We start from the raw sequence: 20,082 nt of genomic DNA, 5'->3' as shown, positions 1-20,082 counted from the left end.
TTGCTAGGTCAGACCGTCATCAGGCAGACAGTGCTTCAAGCAGCAATTTCTGATGGACATGAGCTAGTGGGAAAATGGTAGCTGAAACAGAGAGATCCTTGCAAACCTGCATAACTCTCCAAGGAAAAATGGAGGGAAATAGATCCCGGTCTAGCCTAAGCAGTGGCTGGCTGATGCACGATACCAGTATAGACTCAGACAGAGGGTGTCTCATGTTGCAGGCGAAGTGGGTTTTGTCCATTGCCAGATTTAAGAGGGTGAGACTGAGATGGAAGCAGTTGTCATGGGAGACGAGTGAGGTGCCTGACCCACAGAGGTGTGGAATACTGCCAGTTTTGGCAAATGGGCTCAGCTACAGAAAAGTTGGAGGCTATTCTGGCCTTGGAGGGATCTGCAAGCCTGTGCAGAGGAGTTACTACAGCCACAGGCTCAAAAAGTGGTGGAAGCACATAACAAAATAAAACATAAGCGTTAAAAGAGCTTGGCTGCATTTGCTTCTCCACACACAAAGGACCGCAAAGATTCAGGAAAACAAACACACAAACAAACAACAAAACACACAAGAATAACTAAAGCTTCCATGACAAACAGCTGTCTGCCTGCATCAATTCTGTACAAACTCCAACCCAGAGGACAACATCTGACTCCTAGCAGTCACTATAGAAATTCAAAATAAAAAACAAACAAAAAAATTCAACACTCAAATCATCACGCTTCCCGTGGACAAAAGCTGATACCTGCATGAAGAGTTATTCCCAGAGCTACACATGACCAGCATCCTTCCTTCAGGTGGTTTCACAAAAGGATAACCTTCCCCTCCCTCAGACAGTGATGCTGTGCCAAGGGACAGCATCCAAGTTAGCTATGGTTCAATCAGTGACAAATCTTATAGCAGGATGTCCCTCAGTAATACCATTTCCATAATCATAATCCATTCTTCTTACAGATCTTTCACAGTATGATTGACTTTCTCTACAGAGCGCCTCCTCTACAATTGCAAGAGCCTTTGAATCGATCCAAGATTGTACCAATCTAAATAATTACAGCAGTTGTCGATAAAGTACTGCCCTAAAACAATGTGCTGCCTCCACGATATCTGGACATTTTTTATAGTCAGAGGAGATTAACAGGAGAGAGAAGACAACTTTTAATGCAGTTACAAAATGAGAATGTTACTTCCCTCATTTAAATACATAAAGCATATACATATCTACCACCATCTATTCATAAATTAAGTAACTGAGAAAGAACAAACCTAAAGCCCACATCTAGGAGCAAAAAACATTTCTCCTGTAGTGCTGACTCACAGAAATATAGCAATGTCAAAGACTGCAGCAAGAGTTTAAAAAAAAAAAAGAGTAAAACGGCTAAATAACATTGCTAGCCCATATTTTGCATACTAACACCAGAAGGTCACATATTTAAGAACTGAACTTAGGAAGCAGATAACATTCATCAAAAACATGGAAAGCATATACTTACCTGCAGTTCCTAAGCTTAGTAGCACAGCAACCCAGAATATCCAATAGACAATCAGAATCAGAAAGGTCCAAAGTGGTTGGAAAAGGAGGAAAGGGATTCTGCTTATCATTTTACCAACAATCTGGAAGAGTTGTACAGTGAACTGAAGCTTCTTTCTTAGCACAAGTATAAGGGAAAGCAGAACAATCTGTTACAAAAAAAAAAAAAGTACTTTTTTTTCTTTCCTTAAGAAAAGTAGGAGAAGTTGTCACATGTGAAATTTATATTCCATAAACACTGCACTGGAAATGCTTTCTAAGATGCTGCCTATATTATCAAGGAGTCTGTGAATTAAAATCATTAGTTTCATGAAATTAAATCTATGAAATATTACTATTGCTGCTTTAAAGCAAAATAAGACTCAAAAAACTGCAGTTTACCCAATGGAAACAGTCTGTTTTGCTTTACAGCAACAAACATAAACGTATGTTTCATGCTACACTTTCAGATACTCTGTATGTAATGAACATGTAAATCTCCTTCCTACTCAAGTCAGCTTGCCACCATTCACAATGGTAGGAGGTCCAGTCCTTTTCTGCAGAAAGTAACAGTAGCGAAACTAAATTGATGTAAGAGCTCTGTACACACTGAAGCAAAGCAGACAGAAGATGAAACCTCCACTTTAATAATTCAGTTTTCCCAAAGTACAAAAACAAATTCAAAAAACAACAAGGTGTAAACACCACACTTCACAAGTTTTTTGTACTTGACAAGGAACTATGAACAACATTTAAAAGACAGGCTGGAATTCATAAAATAATTAATGCAACCAGAGGCAATTGCTTCACCAGTTTTCTTGCCTGTTCTACAAAGATGCCACCAGCCATGAGAGAAGAGCAATCTGCAGCAGACGCTCCCACTGTCCTATCAATGAAAGTCAGTTGCATACAAATAGACCTTTTCTTACCCTTTTATTATCAACAGAACTTAATAGGTAAGTTCGTAACTTAAAGAGGATGTGAAAAAAATCTCATCTATAACATTTATATTTTCGCTATAAACTCTTAGACTGTTCATAACCAGTGAATTCTAGTCTATGGATCTGCTTTAAGAAAACAAAAATACAAACATTTTGACAGATGTCTCATCAAGTACAAATGGTACACTTGTATTGAACAATGACTAACACTGCAACATCAGAGTGAAAAAAAAGTCTTTAAAAGTTGAAGGCAAAGTCAGGTTTTCTGTTGGAAAACAAGGTCAGTGAGAGAAAAGCAGAACTTACCACTGTAACTTGAGGCCTACACACTGCTGCCTGTGCTTCACCTACCCCTTTCATTGCCTGAAAGAGCCACCCCCCTCTACTTCTGCCACGGTGGGCTGAATGCACAGATCTCATTCATGAAGAGCCAGAGCCACTCTGTTCATTTGCCGTGGTTCTCCAACTAGCCGATGCACAGAAGAATGGGGATGGAACATAACTCCTGCATTTCTACAAAACTGGTGCTAATGCTGCTTATACAAGTGTGACACAGCCCTGTGATGAAAAATGAAATTCACAGTGAAGATATAAAACCGTTTAAACAAGTGTAAGCAGATCTCATCATTGATTCTCCTTTTCAAATTTGAAATGGATGAGGAATTGTTCTTATTGCTGCAGAACCCCTGTAGTTCAATTTTTTTAGTTACAGCCTCCATCACTGCTTACTGTAAACTACTACTTACTGTAATTATTGTAGAGAAGATAGCATATCCAAGTAGAAATTTTACATTCTCCTTTTGTGTTTCCAGTTCAGTGCTGGGATCATTTCTGTAGTCATAGTAGAGCCACCAGAGGACACCTGAGACAACTGCAGCAAACAAGCAGTGTGAAGGTGGGCAGTGCTCCCCAGGCTGCAGCATGAAGCGTCCCACCTCCCTCCTGAACTTCTCACCCTTGTGCCTATACCCAGCTCCGCTCAGGAGCTGTCATGTACGAGAGGTACAGTAGTATCCATGATCACAAAGAAAATTCACATCATGGTCTGTTAGTCTGAGGTACAAACCCAGAAGAAGGAGCTAGGCTAAAACTCAGCCATATAATTTTGTTGAGGAAATAAGAAGCTAACTGTTATGGAATGACAAGCATTAGCTGGACACATTCCTACAGTTCTCCCTTTCCAAAGCAGGCAATATAAAATTTCACTAAACTTTCTGTGAAACAGCAGCATTTTCGTAACTGCACTCATCTGCCAAAAGAAATGTCATTTCCAGGCATCTATAAATAACTAAATCTTATCATCACCCCGACACTTAGCAGCTGGAACAACACAGCCAGATGTTGGCATCCCAAGGCAAGCAGGACTCGGTTTGGAAATGGCTGGGGTAAGCTTAAGGTTACGGAGGAGGGCCATGGAGAAAAGGGACAGCTGTTTGTTCAGCTGTCTCTCCTTCAGTTCAGTGAGATGAGTGCTTTAACTACGCATACACTAAAAGGTAAATATACTTACATAACAACCCAAATACGACCAGCGCAATCAAAGTATGGACCAGAAGTGTCCGAATGAATCTGAAGGTTAAAACCACTATAAAACAGAAAGCTGAAAAATACACAAAGTTTATTATTAGTGTTACCAACTATTTAACTCTTATTTATGTTATAGTTAAGTTTAAGGTTCTTGTAGAGTTTGGGCTTTTACTTTTAAAGGGTGGTCTCAAAAGCAACAGCATGTACTGAAGTTGGTGACCTTTTTAACATTTAAAACAGTTATCTATAACTTTCTAGTAAAGAGTTTATAACTCAAATATTTCACCTTGGGAATAACCGGCTATTCAATAATATTATATATAAAGACTAAAGTTAAAATCAAAATGTTAAATCTAATGTTATTGTTCTTTTTATCAACAATTTCTTAGTCCCGTGAAAAAAGGTATATGATCATATCTAGGAACACAGAATCTGGTATTTGCTAGCACTGAATTTCACCAGTCTATGCCTCCTGATAAGAAACAAGAACTCTTCCTTGAAAACATCTCTGCCCAGAAAATGTAAAAAAGGTCAGTACTTTTAAATAAAAAACTATAAAGGTCATAGAAACATTTTAAACCTCACATTCTAATTGAATATTATTCACTTTTTATTTATAACCTCATTTTTTATTTGTAACCTTACCTAGTGCAAGGACACTCAGTCCTATCACAGTATCTCTTCCTGCCAATATTCCACTCAGAATTCGGTGAAAAACATCCATTTCATTAACCATACTTATTAAGACAGATGCATATTTGGAATAGCATTCAGGATGTTGTGGAACACACCGATTAAATAATGGAAAAGATTTACTGGAAGGTTAAAAAAAAAGATGATGAAAAATGTTTTCATTACTGGACAAACAGTTTCAAACTCACAGCAATCTATTCCACGGCTCCCTTTCAAGCCCGCTGCAGTGCCCTTCCAGCAGCCTCAATACACTTTTGCAGCAGCATCCAGACAATCTGCAACCTACCAGTTATCCTCCCTGCCTGGGACAAAACCTTACACACTGAGTCTGACACAACAGGACAACGGGCATGGCAGTTGTCTGTTACAAGCGGCCAGACAGTACTTTTATGCTCCATCTGCAAAATAAACTCTTGGCAGCACCATGCCTGTGTTGCTGTGCTAGAACATCCATTCAGGACCAACCTGGAGAATTACTATCTCAATCACCATCAGCACGTACCTCCTATCCTGTTTCTAATCTGGCTTTGTCTGCTTTGCTCCCATGTGTTTATGGGAAACCTAAACTCCTGCTAGCGTGGCTGTAAACTATGTTGTTGTAGATAATTCTAGACCATGAACATTTTGCATCATTTTGAGGATATTTAAGTATTCTCAAAGCTGCTCCAAAACAATGTTTGTAATGTACAATTACCACCACCTAATATTTACATATGAAATTATCTGGCTCTCAGAGCCAGCTTATTGAATTTATCATCCTATTTTGGCAAGGCCACACTACAACAAAGAGACATCCCTACCTAAAAAGGAGAGGTCTCTCTGACTAGCTTTGCTGCTACTGTGAAATGTTACTGTGTGAGATGTATATGGTAAGTTCCTTGCCAAATAAAAAAAGGCTTAAAATGTCAAAGAAATAAGTAAAATACGCCATATTTTTCATCAGTTTACATGCCTTTCTTTGATCCGCTGTATAATGCTTTTATATGTCTCCTGCTCTCTTCTGTGTTTTTTCCCCCCTCTATTTTCTCTTGTTCAGAGCAGTAGAGGACTTCGCTCCGCAGACATGGAGATTCCAATTCTTTGCTGTATTTTCATGACAGCGGAATTGAAAATCATGGGTTTAAGGATTTTGACTCACTAATTTGTAACAAATTAAACAATACAACTAAACTGACATCTGTACTTTTTACATGCTGCAGAATGTTAGATGCTGACATCCACAGACCTGCGGTTCAAACCAGTTGGCTATGAAATGATTCTGACAGAATATTTCTGGGTTCAGGGTAACAAGCCAGGTCTGAGGGCACAGCTCCTCTTCCTTGGCATTGAGGGAGTCTGTGCAGAAGATAAGCTGCTCCTCATGAGGAGTGTTCTGACCCTGAGCTGGAGAGGAAGCATCTCTAAAGGGTGGAGGGATGATGAGAATGCAGTCCTTGTTCATTCTGTGGGACATGGCGAGTTCACAGGCACACACAGCAACAAAATTCTGATTGTAAAGCATCATGTCAGCTACAAAATGTGAGGAACTAAGAACCCTTAAGAAGCTGCTTGGACTCAAGTGTGTTGTAAAGTACCCATTAATTCTTACCTTGGTGGAACTGGCAGTGTGGGACACAACTCAGCTGCCTTTGGATTTAGTGTGTAGCTGGAAACGTTCAGGTTGTAAACACAAAGACAAGAACCTAAGAAATAAGAGAAATGGTAGCTTAGTATTAGTTACAATTTTGGAAAAAAATACATTAAGTTTTGTTCGCACTTCTGCTTTAATCCCTTAGCAGGTCATATTCATCACTGATATTCTTGTAGGAATGTAGATTAGAATTAGTTACCCATTAGAATTAATGGGTAAATCTACAGCAACCTCTACAGGATCTTTTGTCTTCTTCTACACTTAACTTCAATTACCGTTTACAGATCTTCCTTGAGGGCAGGCACACTGTTTGTTCCATAGTACAGTACTTCAGCTTTAAACTCTTGCTCCTTTAGACAACAGAAAAGCCTAAATTGACACAAGCTACAATAGAACCAGGTCCCTCATAATTTAGAACAGAATATACATCTATCCAGAAGCTAAATATTTTCTGGACTCTGCCTAAATAGTGCCAGGTACTCTGCTCCATTATATAATGCTTCTAGGATAGAAATGCTGGTTGTACTCAAGCCATTCAAAATGCAACACTGCCCTCTCCCTTGAGATGAATATGCAAGCAGTTTTAGCATGTGGATGGAATTTCATGCCATTTTATTCAGTTACATTGAAATTACTTACACAGTATCACAGGTGTTCACAGCTTTCTGTACATAACCAAATGATGACAAAATATCCCAAAATGAAATTAAAACAAATGTTGTCAATTTAAACAGAAACCCTTGCCAAAAAATCAACAAAACCAAAAAGAATGGAATTCTGACCTCCAATAAAAATAGCCACTAGTATCCGTATGGTCTGCAGTTCATGCATACACTGTGGCAATAAGGGACGGGCCACAGGTTACTTTACTTACATGTTGGAAATGAATAAACTGGAGCTGCCTCTTTTGCACAATAGCTACTTCTGACATCATATTCATCTTGAACAGTAGAAAATTAAAAAAAAAAAAAGTCTAGGTAAAATAGCAAATTTGGGGCTCTGATGTCAAAAAAGGCAACACTGCCTATGTATATCTAGAATTAATAACTCCACCATGGTTTTAACCAAATTTAAAAGAACCACTTAGGCAAGTTTCTCAAATAGCACGTAAGCTCTGTTCACATACAGGCATCCCCAACAAACCAATTTAGTTCATTCTCAGCAGCCAGTTTTCTGCTGGATAATCTCAGCATCGTGCAGGAATGAATCAACAGCTTTTAAATTCGCAAAAGTGACCTGTAACAATCCTAGAAACTATGGCTCTGAAATAAAGCAGAGACGAGGTTTTATTTTCTGTTGCCATGGACTGCTCAGGAAATTAATGGTAAGAAATGACTCCCTAGGGTAGCAAACAGAAGAATAATAAAGTGAAATCTTCTCAACTGTTCTACAGATACATTAGATACTCATGTTCCCTGTTGCACACCATTGTTCCTTGCAAAACTCTGGAGGTCTTCCAAAGAGTTGAGCTGCTCTTGTGGACAACTAGACACGCACAAGGAAACTGAACTGATTTTGAGGCTTTGCATTTCCAGGCTGCATGAATTCAGAAAGAACACATACCTAGAAAGACAAAAAGATCCTCATTTCAAAAAACAAGCTTTCTGGTTTTCATAGGTTTAAATTCTGAGTCTTCTTTCCATCTTTTTAAAGTGCTACAAAGCAGATGAAACTTTTTCCACATACAATGAAAAAAAATGGAGTTTGAAGGCTAAAGTTAGCAAGCAACTTGTGAATATGCTATATTTTTACATTTCATTTTAGGTTCTTAAATGGAATCAGGAACTTCCAAGGTGGGTGTCGCTCTACAAGCATTCTCTTACACAGCAGTCAACAGAACGACTGGCAACTTCAGCTTTTTTTAAACTTCCATAAATTCAAACACTTGTCTGTGTAGAATGACTGCTGGTCTGTCTGAAGTCCTATTTAAGACCCTATCTAAGAAAAAATCAGCATAAAGCATAATGATGTAGTACCTTTTCAAATTCTATCTTAAATTTTTAGCTTCCATTACCATTTTGCACAATTCTTATTTGCTTTTAAAGTTAAGCATGTATTTATATATGTATGAAAATGATTGACAACTAGATTATATATATCGTATGAAGTTATGCTCCCTTCTTAAACATTAGATTTATTTAAACAGTATCTGACGTACTTACTTTTTATTAGTCATGTCCTGTCCAGAAAGGGGTGCCCCTTTTACAGGAGTGTTCTTCCTACCACATATGTTCCCAAAGCTGTCATATCCAAGCACAAGTCTTTCTGCCGCACCAGCCATCACAGCATAGCCAGTTATAAACATCTATTAAAACATTTTTTTTTCCATGTGAAATCATGCTATGATAGCCTTTCCCTCCCATTCAATAAGTATTTCTTTTAACACATGCATTATTGTCTTGTGAAGGCAAACAGTTAAATCTAAAATTCAGCCCTTTGAACCAGGCCAGACCAAGTCACATGGACAAGTTAAGCCCTGTTGTCTCCTCAGACCCTTCCTTTATCTTGCAGAAAGCGGACAGTACGCGAATTTATTTAGCAGAACATCACAAGCAAAGAAAGATAGGACCTCAGATTAAAATGATTGGAAAGAAGTAGTAAGGTGCTAAATCCTGCCTCTGCCAAAGTTCCTGTGTGTCCCTGGGCAAGGTCACTCAGGTAGTAATTTTCCATATGTAGCCACTGCTACATATTTCAGAGTGCCCTTCAAGACACACCTGGGCACTACATCTGCTGAAATGTTGAGACATTGCAGCTGCTATTGAAGTGTATTTTAAAAACAAAGAATAATTAAAATTCAGGTTATCTTAAATTTCAGGAAGGAGCATTCTTTACCACATGTGAAAAACCTCAAGAGAACTACATAGTGAACTCAGGAGTCACTGCGCCGAGCTTTTGGATGCTCTGTTGCCTCACCACAGCCCCAGCGCTGCAGGTCAGCTCCCAGTATACCTCAGGGGCAGCTAAGCACCTCTGCTACCTGAGTAGCAGCAACACTTCGTCAACATAAGATGCTCTGCCTAGGAATGCAGCATATACCCTGCTCGTGTACCCCATGAGGGCCAAAATGCCCTTTGAAGAGAACCTTTCCAAGTACCAAGAAGCAGTAATTCTGTGAAGCTGAAGTCTTGGGCATTTTACCCAACAGCTTATTTACAGCTTTCCAGCTGAGGAACTTGGTGATTTAATCATCTACGCGGTCCCATGGGGCGTAAAATACATTTCGCATATACAAAGGACAAAACAGTTGGCTCTATGGCTGCATGCAAATTGTTGGCAGCAGCAAGTCTTCTCTGTCCCTCATTAACCACTGCTTCTTTGCATAGAGTAGCTGAGTATCAGCTGTGCTGCGGAGAGATGGCACACACATATCAGACCCAGCACAACTGCTTTATTAGTTAAGGTTTAGTGCCTTTGTTATTCTACTTTTAACACTCATGACTAAAGATGGTATCTGGGCAGAAACTGAGTCTCATACACAAACAAGTAAATGTGCCTCCTTAGTTCTCAGTGTAGTCTCATTTGTGCTTATGTGTTTGCACTGTAACTATTTAAATAACGCTATTTAAATTATGCTCACATGTTACTGTTGTCTTAACATGGAGAACTTTGTAGAGACTCCATAATTAAAGTTGGCATACTACTTGTGTGTGTGATGCTTGTTATTTTCAAGTTATTTTCAGATCCAGTTTCTTTACAAAGCAAATACCTGTTTGTTTTTTGTTTGTTTGTTTGTTTTGTTTTTCAGGAGAAAAAAGAAAAAAAGGAGCTGACACTGAAATATGCTTTTAAAAAAAAAAATGCGGTAAACCTTCTAAAGATAGAAGTTACAGGACCATTGCCATCAGTGCAGCAAGCACTGTGTGCACATGAATTTTTTTAAGGTACAGAATGCTGCATACAAGCCATAAATATTGTTAAGCAATAGACAGCTGTATGACTGCCGGAGGGGTGTGTCATTCTCTACATGTCAATGATACGCGTTTCCACAGAGCCAATAGCGTGATTTTTTTTTTTCCCCACTTTGTGAATAAATCAGTATTACCTTTTTTTTTCTCAAGTCTTTTAAAAATAAGATTAAACAAAAGTATTTTACAGAAATTGAACACTAAGAATAGCAGCAGAGAAAACAAACAAAAATCCTAAATCCTCACCGTTTGACAGGTTTAATATTTGGCATGCCTTACACCGATCGAAGCGCCAAGCATAGGACAGCACATCTAAACAAACAAACCCACCAACCACCCTGACCACAAAGTTCTGCTTCAGCTTATGCAGCGCTCAAGATGCGTATATGCTCTTCTGCATGAGCTTCCATTAAAGCAGTGATTAGGAATTGAATCTAAAACTGATTTAATAGTGTATTCATTCCTCAGTAGCCTCAGAGACGTCGTGAAAAAACACTCATGCTTAAGAAAGACAAAGCGTGCTCCCCAGAGCTTGCATGCTGCTCCAGGCGCAGGGCAGAAACCCAGCTGACAGACCAAGAGAGACATGTTGCAGGACAAAAAGCTGCAGAGAGTGAAATAAGTAGAAACGAGAGTCCGGTGGGAGCCTGATTAGCTCACAGAAAGCAGACTCCGAGTATCCCAGCCCTGCACAGGACCCGAAGGTGCGGGCAGGCGGCGCGGTGCAGGAGCCCCCCGGGGCAGCAGTGCCCCGGCCCCGGCCCCGTGCTGCGGGGCTGGGCTGCCCCCGGGCAGGGCACGCTTACCGAACCGGCCCAGAAAAGGAAGAAAAGGAGCAGCCACAGAGGGTCCGTGCACTTTCTGTGAACGACCGGTCTCCATTCCCTCAGTTCAGCAACGCATTCTCCAGAATCCTAAAATGAAAGAAAGCCGACCGTGAAATCAGGAAACAGCCTGAGATCCTCTGAAAGCACCTAAAATGCCCGACACCTGGCAGCTCTCTGCCCTCACGAGCCTGGCAGCCTGCCCGCCCCACGGTGCCGGCCCCCGGCTCACCTGCCGCCGGCCCACAGGCCGCGCCATGCTCCCTCCCTGCCTCCCTCCCTCCCTCGGGCCGGGCCGGGCCGCTCGGGGGCACCACCGGGGCCGAGGGCCGGGCCCTGCCGGGAGGAGCGCCCGGGTCGGGCAGCGGCACCGCGGTGGCTCCTCCTGCCGCCGGGGAAAGGGCATTTTCCCTCCCCTCGCCGGGGCAGCCGCCGTCCCGGCGGCCTTGCCGAAATGCATACCGCCATGGGGCCCGGCCGGCTTGCGCTGGGGCTTTGTGTTGTCTCTTTCTGTTTGTTTGTACAGTTACATTACACTGCACTGTAGATCGCACACGCCTCTCAGGGATGTGCACATGAATTTAGCATGCACAGAAATAACCACCCCGAGTTAGATCAGCAGCTGTGAGTGGAATGGCCAGGGAATGCAGAAAGCACCACCCGGCTGCAGCCAGCCCTTTCCCGTCTTTTTAGATAGATGTTCAAATCAATAAAGTAGAGAAAGCTAATATTACAAATCAAAAAGATAAAGTGCATTATTGTTCTCTACCTTGACAGTCGATGGAATAATGTGCTTTTTCAGCAATACAAAATCAGCAACTGCAATAAAACAGAATTATATTGAAGCTGTTGTGAAAAGCCATGGAAGAGTTGGTCTGTCTTGCACAGGATGGAGAGCACAAGGCTGGCTTTGCTTAGAAGAAAGAATTTACCTCAGTGTCCAAATTCACATGCAGAATGAAATACTGGTGACAAACTAGCACAGATACAGGTAAATTGACAATACCAGAAACTCAGATTTAACAAGAGAGAGGGAGAGAGAGAGAAAAGAGAGAGAGAGAGAGAGAGAATATGAATCTCTGTCCCAGAGCATTTCAGGCTTTTTCTATGCTAACTGAAAATAAATACATTTTTCAAAGAGAAGAAAATAAATATAAATAAATTAATAATAATAAAAAAGTTAACCTGTGCAGTTTCTTAAATTAACTTTTTCCACTGATTTAATAGGGCTCAGCACAATTCTGCCTTATATTTAACCCCCTGCACAAGTGGTTCAGACCAAACATGACAGATAGGGTTGCTAAAAACTGTTTTAAAAAGGGTTTTCTAAACCTTTTAATTTCCAGGCAATTCACAGCTGTCTTTATCAGCATTGTACCTTTTAATGTTCATGATTCATCAGTTTGTAGAGTCTTCGTAATGTAGGAAACTTAGAATGAAGTTTTAAGATTTAATACATCTTGCACAAGTTATTTTGTGTCTGTAGAACCTAAATAGACATATAACTTTTCCTTCACTTTGCTGTACTGCACTCTAAAAATACATGAAAAAAGAAGTCATCTTCCATCAAAATACCAATGTGACATTTCATGTGATGCTCTTTTTTTTTTTTTTTTTTTTTCTGTAAGAGAAATTTAGTATTTTGATTATATCAAGAAAAATAACCAAAATTATTAATAACTTGTAACTTGGACAGAAGGAGTAACCTCCTTGTCTGATTGAGAAAAATCATTCTGAAAAAACAATGCCAAGGATGAAGGCTAATACTAGAACTGCTGGCTTGCTAATACTAGATTTCATTGTTGATTTGCCCCTTTCTGAAGAGCAAATGTTTTTAACAAATTCAGATTCCAGGCAGATGAAGTTCATGGAAAACCACCAGAATCAAGTGTAAGGTCTGCTTTTACCAAACAGCATCAGAAATAGTGTATTCTTTCAATCAGTATGTGAAAATTATCTTATATTCGATAGCAAATACTTCAGGATTATAACGGGATATAAATATATATATATATATATATATATATATATTAATTTAATAGTGTTTCTGTTGTTGTTCTGTTTTGTTTTTCCTGAATTTTAAACATGCCCGAATCAAACCCTTATTGCATTTAGTAGTAGCAGGTGGGTAATTCTGTGGCATGTCACCAGGTGGTGCTCTGCTCCTTGCTTAGAGTTACAGGACAGCATTCCGGACTTGTGCGAAGGGCTTTATACAGACAACAGTAAATAATAACAAATGAGGATTTTCATGTTACAATTGAAGAGGATACCCCTAATCAAGGCTCAGATTTTATAAGGGTTTAAAAATCCACATCCAAAGTGTAATAATGAAATATTTTTCTTGTTATTTGTCCAATCCTGCCAGTGCCCAAATGGACTGGGTCCACTAATGACTTTGAAGTTTCTGCCCTACTGTTTTCAGGTACCCATAATGAGCTTTGGGGTGGTGGCTGCCAGCGCCTCACCTTGCACAGGCCCTGAGGTGCCTCACAGCTGAACGCAGCCAGAACTCGAGGGCTGGCACCCCTCAGCACAGGAGCTCGCTTCAGAGCATGTTCTCACTGCTACCTGCCTGCCCTGAACACCAGATGGGGTGAAGCCTGCAGAATTTGTACTGGCAGCTGCAAAGGTTTCTTGCTTTTGTAACAGCTGAATGGCTGGCACTGGAGCAGTAGGGGACTGGGCTCTGTTCTGGGTCTTTTTCTGGTCTGTATGTTACCTGAGGCAAAGAATTCCCTGTATCTCTTTAGTGTGAATGTTTCTATCGACAGAGAAAAGTTGAGTTTTAGAGGACTGGAAAGAGCCTGGTTCTGCAGCTCGGTAGTTTCAGCACTTAATGGGGAATGGGGATTTTTAGAATTGATAATTTAAGGCACTGATCCACTTTAACCTAAGTAGAAACAAGATAAAATAAAGCTTTGGAAAAAAAAAAAAAAAAAAAAAAAAAAAAAAGAGTACTGGATTCCAGTACTGTTCCTTTTCTGAGAGCACTAATGACTTGGCTACAGAGGTGTACACTGACTTGTGCCCTCTGATGAGAAGCGTAACTTGGAGCCTTTGGTTTCCATCCCCTGGGCCACATGCACAAGACACTGACTTTTATAATATGCTACGTTTAAGTCTTTTATCCAACTACAGCCACTTTCCTGGGAGATTGGTATGATATGTGTCTGCATTCTTCTAGGAGTCTTCACTGCTCTCTGGAGGATGCACTGCTCCCTGCAAAGATAAAAGCTACTTAAAATCCTAATGCTTCATACATTCTGCTGTAACCAGGCACTCATGGACCCTGTCCTCTGTTTTCGATTCACAAAGTCACTCAGAATACATATAGAAGAAAAAATCAAGCTTCCTGACTCCAAGCCTCTGCTTTAATCACAAGGTTTTTGTTATTACTTATGAGCATGGTGGTTATTCACAGAGAATGAGTCCTGGTGCTGCCAGGACAGCATTCACAGCTCCTCTTTCTTACCAGGAAACTTACCTGGTTAAAACTGGGGCAGGAATGTGGGTTGGGAGAAGGGTTTGAATGAGAGCATGGCAGTTCCTTGCTAGACTGGTTAAGTGAGATGACTACCCCTATCTGTATCCCCTTCTGGGTCAGAAAAGAAACAGAGACCAATTACTTTAATAGCAGGACACAGCAACTGAGAAAGTCAATCTAAAAGCAAATATTTTCTGCCTAATTAGAGAAGGTGCAGCTGGGCACAATTTCCATTACTCTCAAATAATCTTGCTTATGTACAGTACTTTTGCAAGTAGGCACTATTCTCCAGATGTAGCTATGTTACTTGGAATATCCTGAACTGAAACACCCAGAAACACAATGCCACCTATTATGTTGAGGCTGTTAGGTTTTTTGACAATTTCTACTCTAAAACCTCTTGTTTACGACCTTGCCTTACTCGAACCATTCAGCCTGAAATTTCTCATGGCAGGTGCTAAAGATTTTTGGACAATTTCAACCCAAACTATTCAGTCATTTCTAAGAATGAAAGTAGAAAAGCAGACATTATGATATCTGTAGTAAATAAATGCGACACCTTTTTTTGGTATTAGTAAAGAAATTCTTACCCATGTTTTGGATCAGAGATTTGCTGAACAAGAAGTTCTTTCTGTTTCTTCTCATGTCTGAGAAACATCATATACGTTTGCCCAAATTACTTTGATAAATCACACTGTAGGCTCAGTCAACTTGCTAAGTTTCACAAAGAAGCTAAGGAGTCTGAAGACTGTGTCTGCATGGTATATTCCTGAGTCTGCTTGACACTGTTTAGACTACCCTGAAATGTGCTTCTAACCTGCCACATACAAACACTTTTTTCGTGTCTCAGTGACTGTCTTGATGTTGTCCAGGTACAGTAGTCAAAGAAAAATGCTGAGATGAACGTAAAGAAAAGCAAACGCAGTGATTGTTTTTGGCAAACAGCTTCTTGCAGATGATAAGGAATACCTTGGTGAATAAGGAAAGCAGGGCCTAGGAGCTCTCTGCAAGGGATCAGAGGATTCAAAAGGTCAGTGTCAGAAGGGCTCATTAAAGCACCTAACATATAGCCCTACACAATGGGTCATTATGCCTCTGTTGAGGCACAGTAGCTGTGACTGACTGACAGCCAGAAGTGGCTCAGCAAAGACACCAGAAATAAGTCTTAGAGCAAAACGGGAGACAGTGATAGCAGGGGAATGACAGCCAGAAAGATGAGGCCGACAGAGGGCCATCAGAGGGACATCGTGCGGGATTGGAGAAAGGGTTAGGAATGGATGTGAATGAGTCTGAAAGCCAGGAGGGAGACAGATGGAAAAGTGAGGTGAAGATGGGACAAAGAAAGACACAGAGAGCAAAGACAGGTCAGCACTGTTTTAGGGAAGAGTACAACTGGCCAGGGAAGAAAAGGGTAGGTCTGAGAAGCATGAAAACAATGTGGGGATTAAGCAAGCAATAGCACAAATCCTGAAAGTGCATAAAAGATTAAGACTGGGGAATTAGTAAAAGAATCTGGGTCTGCTAACACCACTCCCTTTCACAGCCAGAGTATCACCTTTCCTCTGCTCTCAGCAAACATCCGCAAATCTCCCTTGGAAGTGTCCTGTTGCACTCTGGCCTGCCTAACAAGTCAGATTGCCCTCCCGAGGCTCTGATCAGCCTGCTACTGCTGTCAGTTTCTCCACTGGATCAGCTGGCAGAGATCTGTCCTATGTATCTAGGGTATGCAATCCTTTTGATGATTTGAAGTAGTGTCTTTATGATTCTCCGTGTTAGCTTTTCTGTTTGCTCAGCTGCAAAGTCCCACCTGATAAAGCTATAAGAGAATATGCTTATGGCTGGGAAACAAACTATTCTACATTATCCAGATCATCATGAATGAAAATGCACAAAAGATAGAATACTATTTTTTTCTAGTCATTTGATGTGTTTTTTTGAGATGTTTCACATCTCAGCCTTAAAAGTCATTCAAATATAACACACGAATAGTCAGTCAATAAGCCAAGTCCTCTTTTATTCCCAGCTTGCAATTAATATCAATCCCATCTTCTCATGGGTGTTTCTGGGGCATCAAGTGGCTCTATTTCTATTTCAGACTATCAAATATTGTGTCAATTACACAGGGATTTAGAAGAACAGAGTGTACATCTCCTATAGCCCAGCTATATTAGCTTCAGCTTGCTACCACTAAAGACGACCCCTCCTGTGATTTATCAGTTGTATGAATCATTCAAGAAAGGAGAATAACACCACAAAGTTAGTTTGTTCCAGTTTCCACATGAGCAAGCAGAGATCTCCACAAAGAGCCTTTTCAGCCTTGTCAATACACAAGCTAGAGTACAATCTGACCCTAGCGAAGTTTTGAGTGTGGTTGCTGAGCTGAAGCTGATTAAACTTCAGAGCTGAGTCATTTCAAGGTCTTAGAACAGAGCAAGAGGATCAGTGCATCAGGATTGCATGGTCTTTATACACAAGCCCAGACAAGAAACGGCACCAGAGTTGTGCCTTTGTGGAATGTGACAATTACAATGTACTTACTAAATGGGCTGAGTGGTAAATAGCATGGGTGCCATAAAAGGAATGAGCTTGATTTGGAAGTATATCTGCTATTTGGGACTGTTGTTGTCCCTCTCCATCCCAAAGAGTAGACATGCCAGTACATCCGCGTGCATCAATACAGAGAACAAAGAAGTACATGTATTGCTCTTCGCAACACACAGCAAAAGACAGGAAACAGAATTGGCTGAGTTTCAGAGAAATTAAAATCTTGAAAGAGCAGTAAAGATCTGTTTTTGTAAGGCTGGAGAAGACTGGTTTGTTCTGTAAATTCTGTAAATGGAAGGAAGGACCGAAGGCACACTAGAGAGCAGCAAGGGAAACAGCGAATATCTGGGATAAACCCAAGCCAAAGAGGCAGTTAGCTAGAAAAAGGCATCAGTCAGCCCATGTGGAGCCTGTAGAGCTTTCTGTGACCAATACAGTCAGGTCTAGCTCTGAGTAAAAAGAATGAGAGCTTTTCATTAATTGGGTGGAGTCCAGGGCAGCGTGGTTTTTATCAAGTAACATATTCATTATGAGGACTAGAGGGAAGTCTTTTGTGCCAGCCCAAGATCCTTCAGTGATAGTTCAGTTCTTGTAAGCTCAATTTATTTTAATGAGGTGGATTCAGCTATTGAACGTTTGCCAGTGAAAAGTAATCCTACTGAATCCCGACAGACAACTTGGTCTGTAGGCTTTACGTTAGACCCTTTCAGAAGTGCTGCTTCTGCACAAGGTAAGGAGCTGCTGCTGTGGCAGATTTCCCCACAGGATGTCACTCTCGGGCAGCTTTGCCAGCCCTGGTCTTTGCTTTCAGCAGAGGAAGGATTATGAATTCCAGATGGCAAACGCATACACAACACATCACTTTGTTTACAGTATCATCTAAGTAGCCTAAGTGCAATTTTGTTGTTGATTTTAATTTTGGACTTTCTGGAACTGCTTCCCACTGGTTCCTTTAGTGACTAATTAAGAGTAATGCCATGGCTTTATTGTGTCTAGACATTTGTTGTATAGTTTTAAAAGCATGTACAATTCTATCTGTACTTTTACAGTTGTCTTTTTAAAACTAAACTTTTCACAGTATAGAGAGGCTTAGACAGCAGCATATAGTTTCTTTTTTTTTATTCTTACAAATAACAGCTTTTATACTGAGAAGACATTAGATCATCCAGTCCTTTCAATCTTACCCGGCCTAATGCTCCCCACCACAACACAGGCAGCCAGCAGAAAATCTACTCCAGTTACTGGGCCACTTCATTGTAAACTTCATTGTATTCTCCACATATGTCTAGTCTCTTACTGCCATTACTATACATAGGAATAATCGTTACGGTAGTGAGGAATTCCAGCATAAAGCTCTTCATGTGTAATGACACGCTTCTGTATACTTTTATAAAAATGAACAAGAATCAAAATTCCACCACAATGCACTCAAAGACATGGCATCTTCCTTACTTGAAAAGAGAATGCTAAACATCCTGCTTTGCTCAGCATGTGAACGGCAGGAGGAAAGGTAACTATTTGCTCACTGGCAATATATTCACCTTTCAAAGAACTGACAATCTATAGACATGGATGATTGAACATCAAATTTAAAAAATATATATGCAAGTAGTCATAGGAAGTCAGATAATGGCCAACAAGATGTCTGTTTTTTATCTGACTTACTCCTTATGCTACCTCTATTTTATCTTCATGGTTTTATAGAGACACATTTTAATAGTCAGGACTTCTCATAAATTACCTGCTCAATCAAAGTTTCACCTTAATTACTCATGAAAAGAAAATCAACAGTGAGCAGAAGGCAGCCATGACTAGCAGTCAGCAATAGTTCTACAGAATGTTGATGGCATGAATTACGTATACAGTTTATTCATCTTCACTAAAGTTGTACTGAATCAGCACCAGGGCCACTGATGAGAAACTCTCTCAGATGACAGGCTCTAACTCACAAAAGTTATGTACTCATCCTTATAGGCGCAGCTGCTTTCAGGATGAGTCCGATAGCTGAAATATTTGCTGGGAACTATGGCCCAGTTCTGCAAATCCCAATTAAATGTTGTATAGCTAGAGAAATAATTCCAACTCTATTAATGAGTGATTATATGCTACTGTTTCAGAGAAAAGAACCCTGAAACCTAGTCTTCTTCATGACATTTTAATTTTCCCTGTTATCAAAAATATCTACAATATATCATTATATGGTGTATGTCAGACTCTTGTCTTTTAACATCCTATCTGGTATATATTCATGAAGTCCAGCTAGTTAGAGCAGCTGGATGCTAAAAAACAGGAGCTCGGCAGCTCCATGTCATCGGTCAGCTATATTCTTCAGGGCTCCATCCATTTGCCTCTTGCTGCTTAAGGTATCAATATATAGTTTCATTTAACTTTTAAGCACTTTGCGGAAATGTTTCCATTGATTGTTTAAAGTGAAAGAAGACACCATTTTTCTATGATAGCAGTAAAACCAATATTTACTTATTTTGTAGTATCGCTTCTGAAGTTCATTATGTTCCATATCTCAGATTAGGTTTAAGAAATACATAAGAGAGACTTGTGAGACTTACTTTCAAGTAATAAAACTGTTTCTGTAATAACAACTAATTTGCCATGGTCATAATGCTTATTACAGAATCCTGATGAAGCTTATCAGCAGTATTATTTTGTAAAGTGCTTCTGTAGTGTTAGCTAAAATGAGATACAGTATTATTTTTGTAGTAGACTTGGAGACCTATATGAAGAAAAATGTACATAAATGTTTAGATATTGTTGCAATATTGATTTATTTTCATCATGTACAGTTAAACCTAGGAGTGTTCCAAGCTGTTGTGATTCAACAACAGAATAACAGTATCCCTAATCTATTTCATCATCAGGAAAGTTATGGGATAGCTACTGTACTTTTTTCATTTTCATGCAGTAAAGCAGTTATCATTTTAAGAGCTGTTCCTACAAGAGCTTTTATTTTATTTTATGTTATTTTTAGAAACTGTGTATCATTACAGTGGAGTAAACTATTAGGTAATGTG

The 20,082-nt window shown here is 40.0% G+C and overlaps 1 protein-coding gene and 1 long non-coding RNA gene across 12 annotated transcripts in view; one reads left to right on the top strand and one right to left on the bottom strand.

Annotated features, from left to right (window-relative positions):
• SLC44A3 (solute carrier family 44 member 3) overlaps positions 1 to 20,082 on the bottom strand; it is a 100,072-nt gene that overhangs the window by 29,129 nt on the left and 50,861 nt on the right. For 2 of the 11 annotated variants that reach the window (XM_072041839.1, XM_038182820.2), the window contains exons 2-9: positions 11,005 to 11,112; positions 8,453 to 8,595; positions 7,717 to 7,853; positions 6,249 to 6,342; positions 4,613 to 4,782; positions 3,951 to 4,040; positions 3,187 to 3,311; positions 1,483 to 1,669 (exon numbers count right to left, since the gene is read on the bottom strand). In XM_072041839.1, the coding sequence (XP_071897940.1) occupies positions 1,483 to 1,669; positions 3,187 to 3,311; positions 3,951 to 4,040; positions 4,613 to 4,782; positions 6,249 to 6,342; positions 7,717 to 7,853; positions 8,453 to 8,595 (946 nt within the window). In that variant the 5' untranslated portion in view covers positions 11,005 to 11,112. Of the gene's footprint in view, positions 1 to 1,482; positions 1,670 to 3,186; positions 3,312 to 3,950; positions 4,041 to 4,612; positions 4,783 to 6,248; positions 6,343 to 7,716; positions 7,854 to 8,452; positions 8,596 to 11,004; positions 11,113 to 11,254; positions 11,440 to 11,484; positions 11,508 to 11,791; positions 11,824 to 20,082 lie in introns of those variants that run through there. The other 9 variants (XR_011811042.1, XM_038182819.2, XM_038182818.2 and 6 more) reach the window with 9 other exon arrangements.
• LOC119717585 (uncharacterized) lies at positions 3,324 to 9,241 on the top strand. Its single transcript, XR_005267395.2, has 3 exons — positions 3,324 to 3,936; positions 4,357 to 4,497; positions 9,109 to 9,241. It is a non-coding gene; the product is annotated as an uncharacterized lncRNA (long non-coding RNA).

Source organism: Anas platyrhynchos, chromosome 8 (genome assembly GCF_047663525.1).
Source record: "Anas platyrhynchos isolate ZD024472 breed Pekin duck chromosome 8, IASCAAS_PekinDuck_T2T, whole genome shotgun sequence".
NCBI classification, from domain to species: domain Eukaryota; kingdom Metazoa; phylum Chordata; class Aves; order Anseriformes; family Anatidae; genus Anas; species Anas platyrhynchos.
Note: the sequence above shows the minus strand (reverse complement) of the source record. Positions and strands in the feature narration are given on the sequence as shown.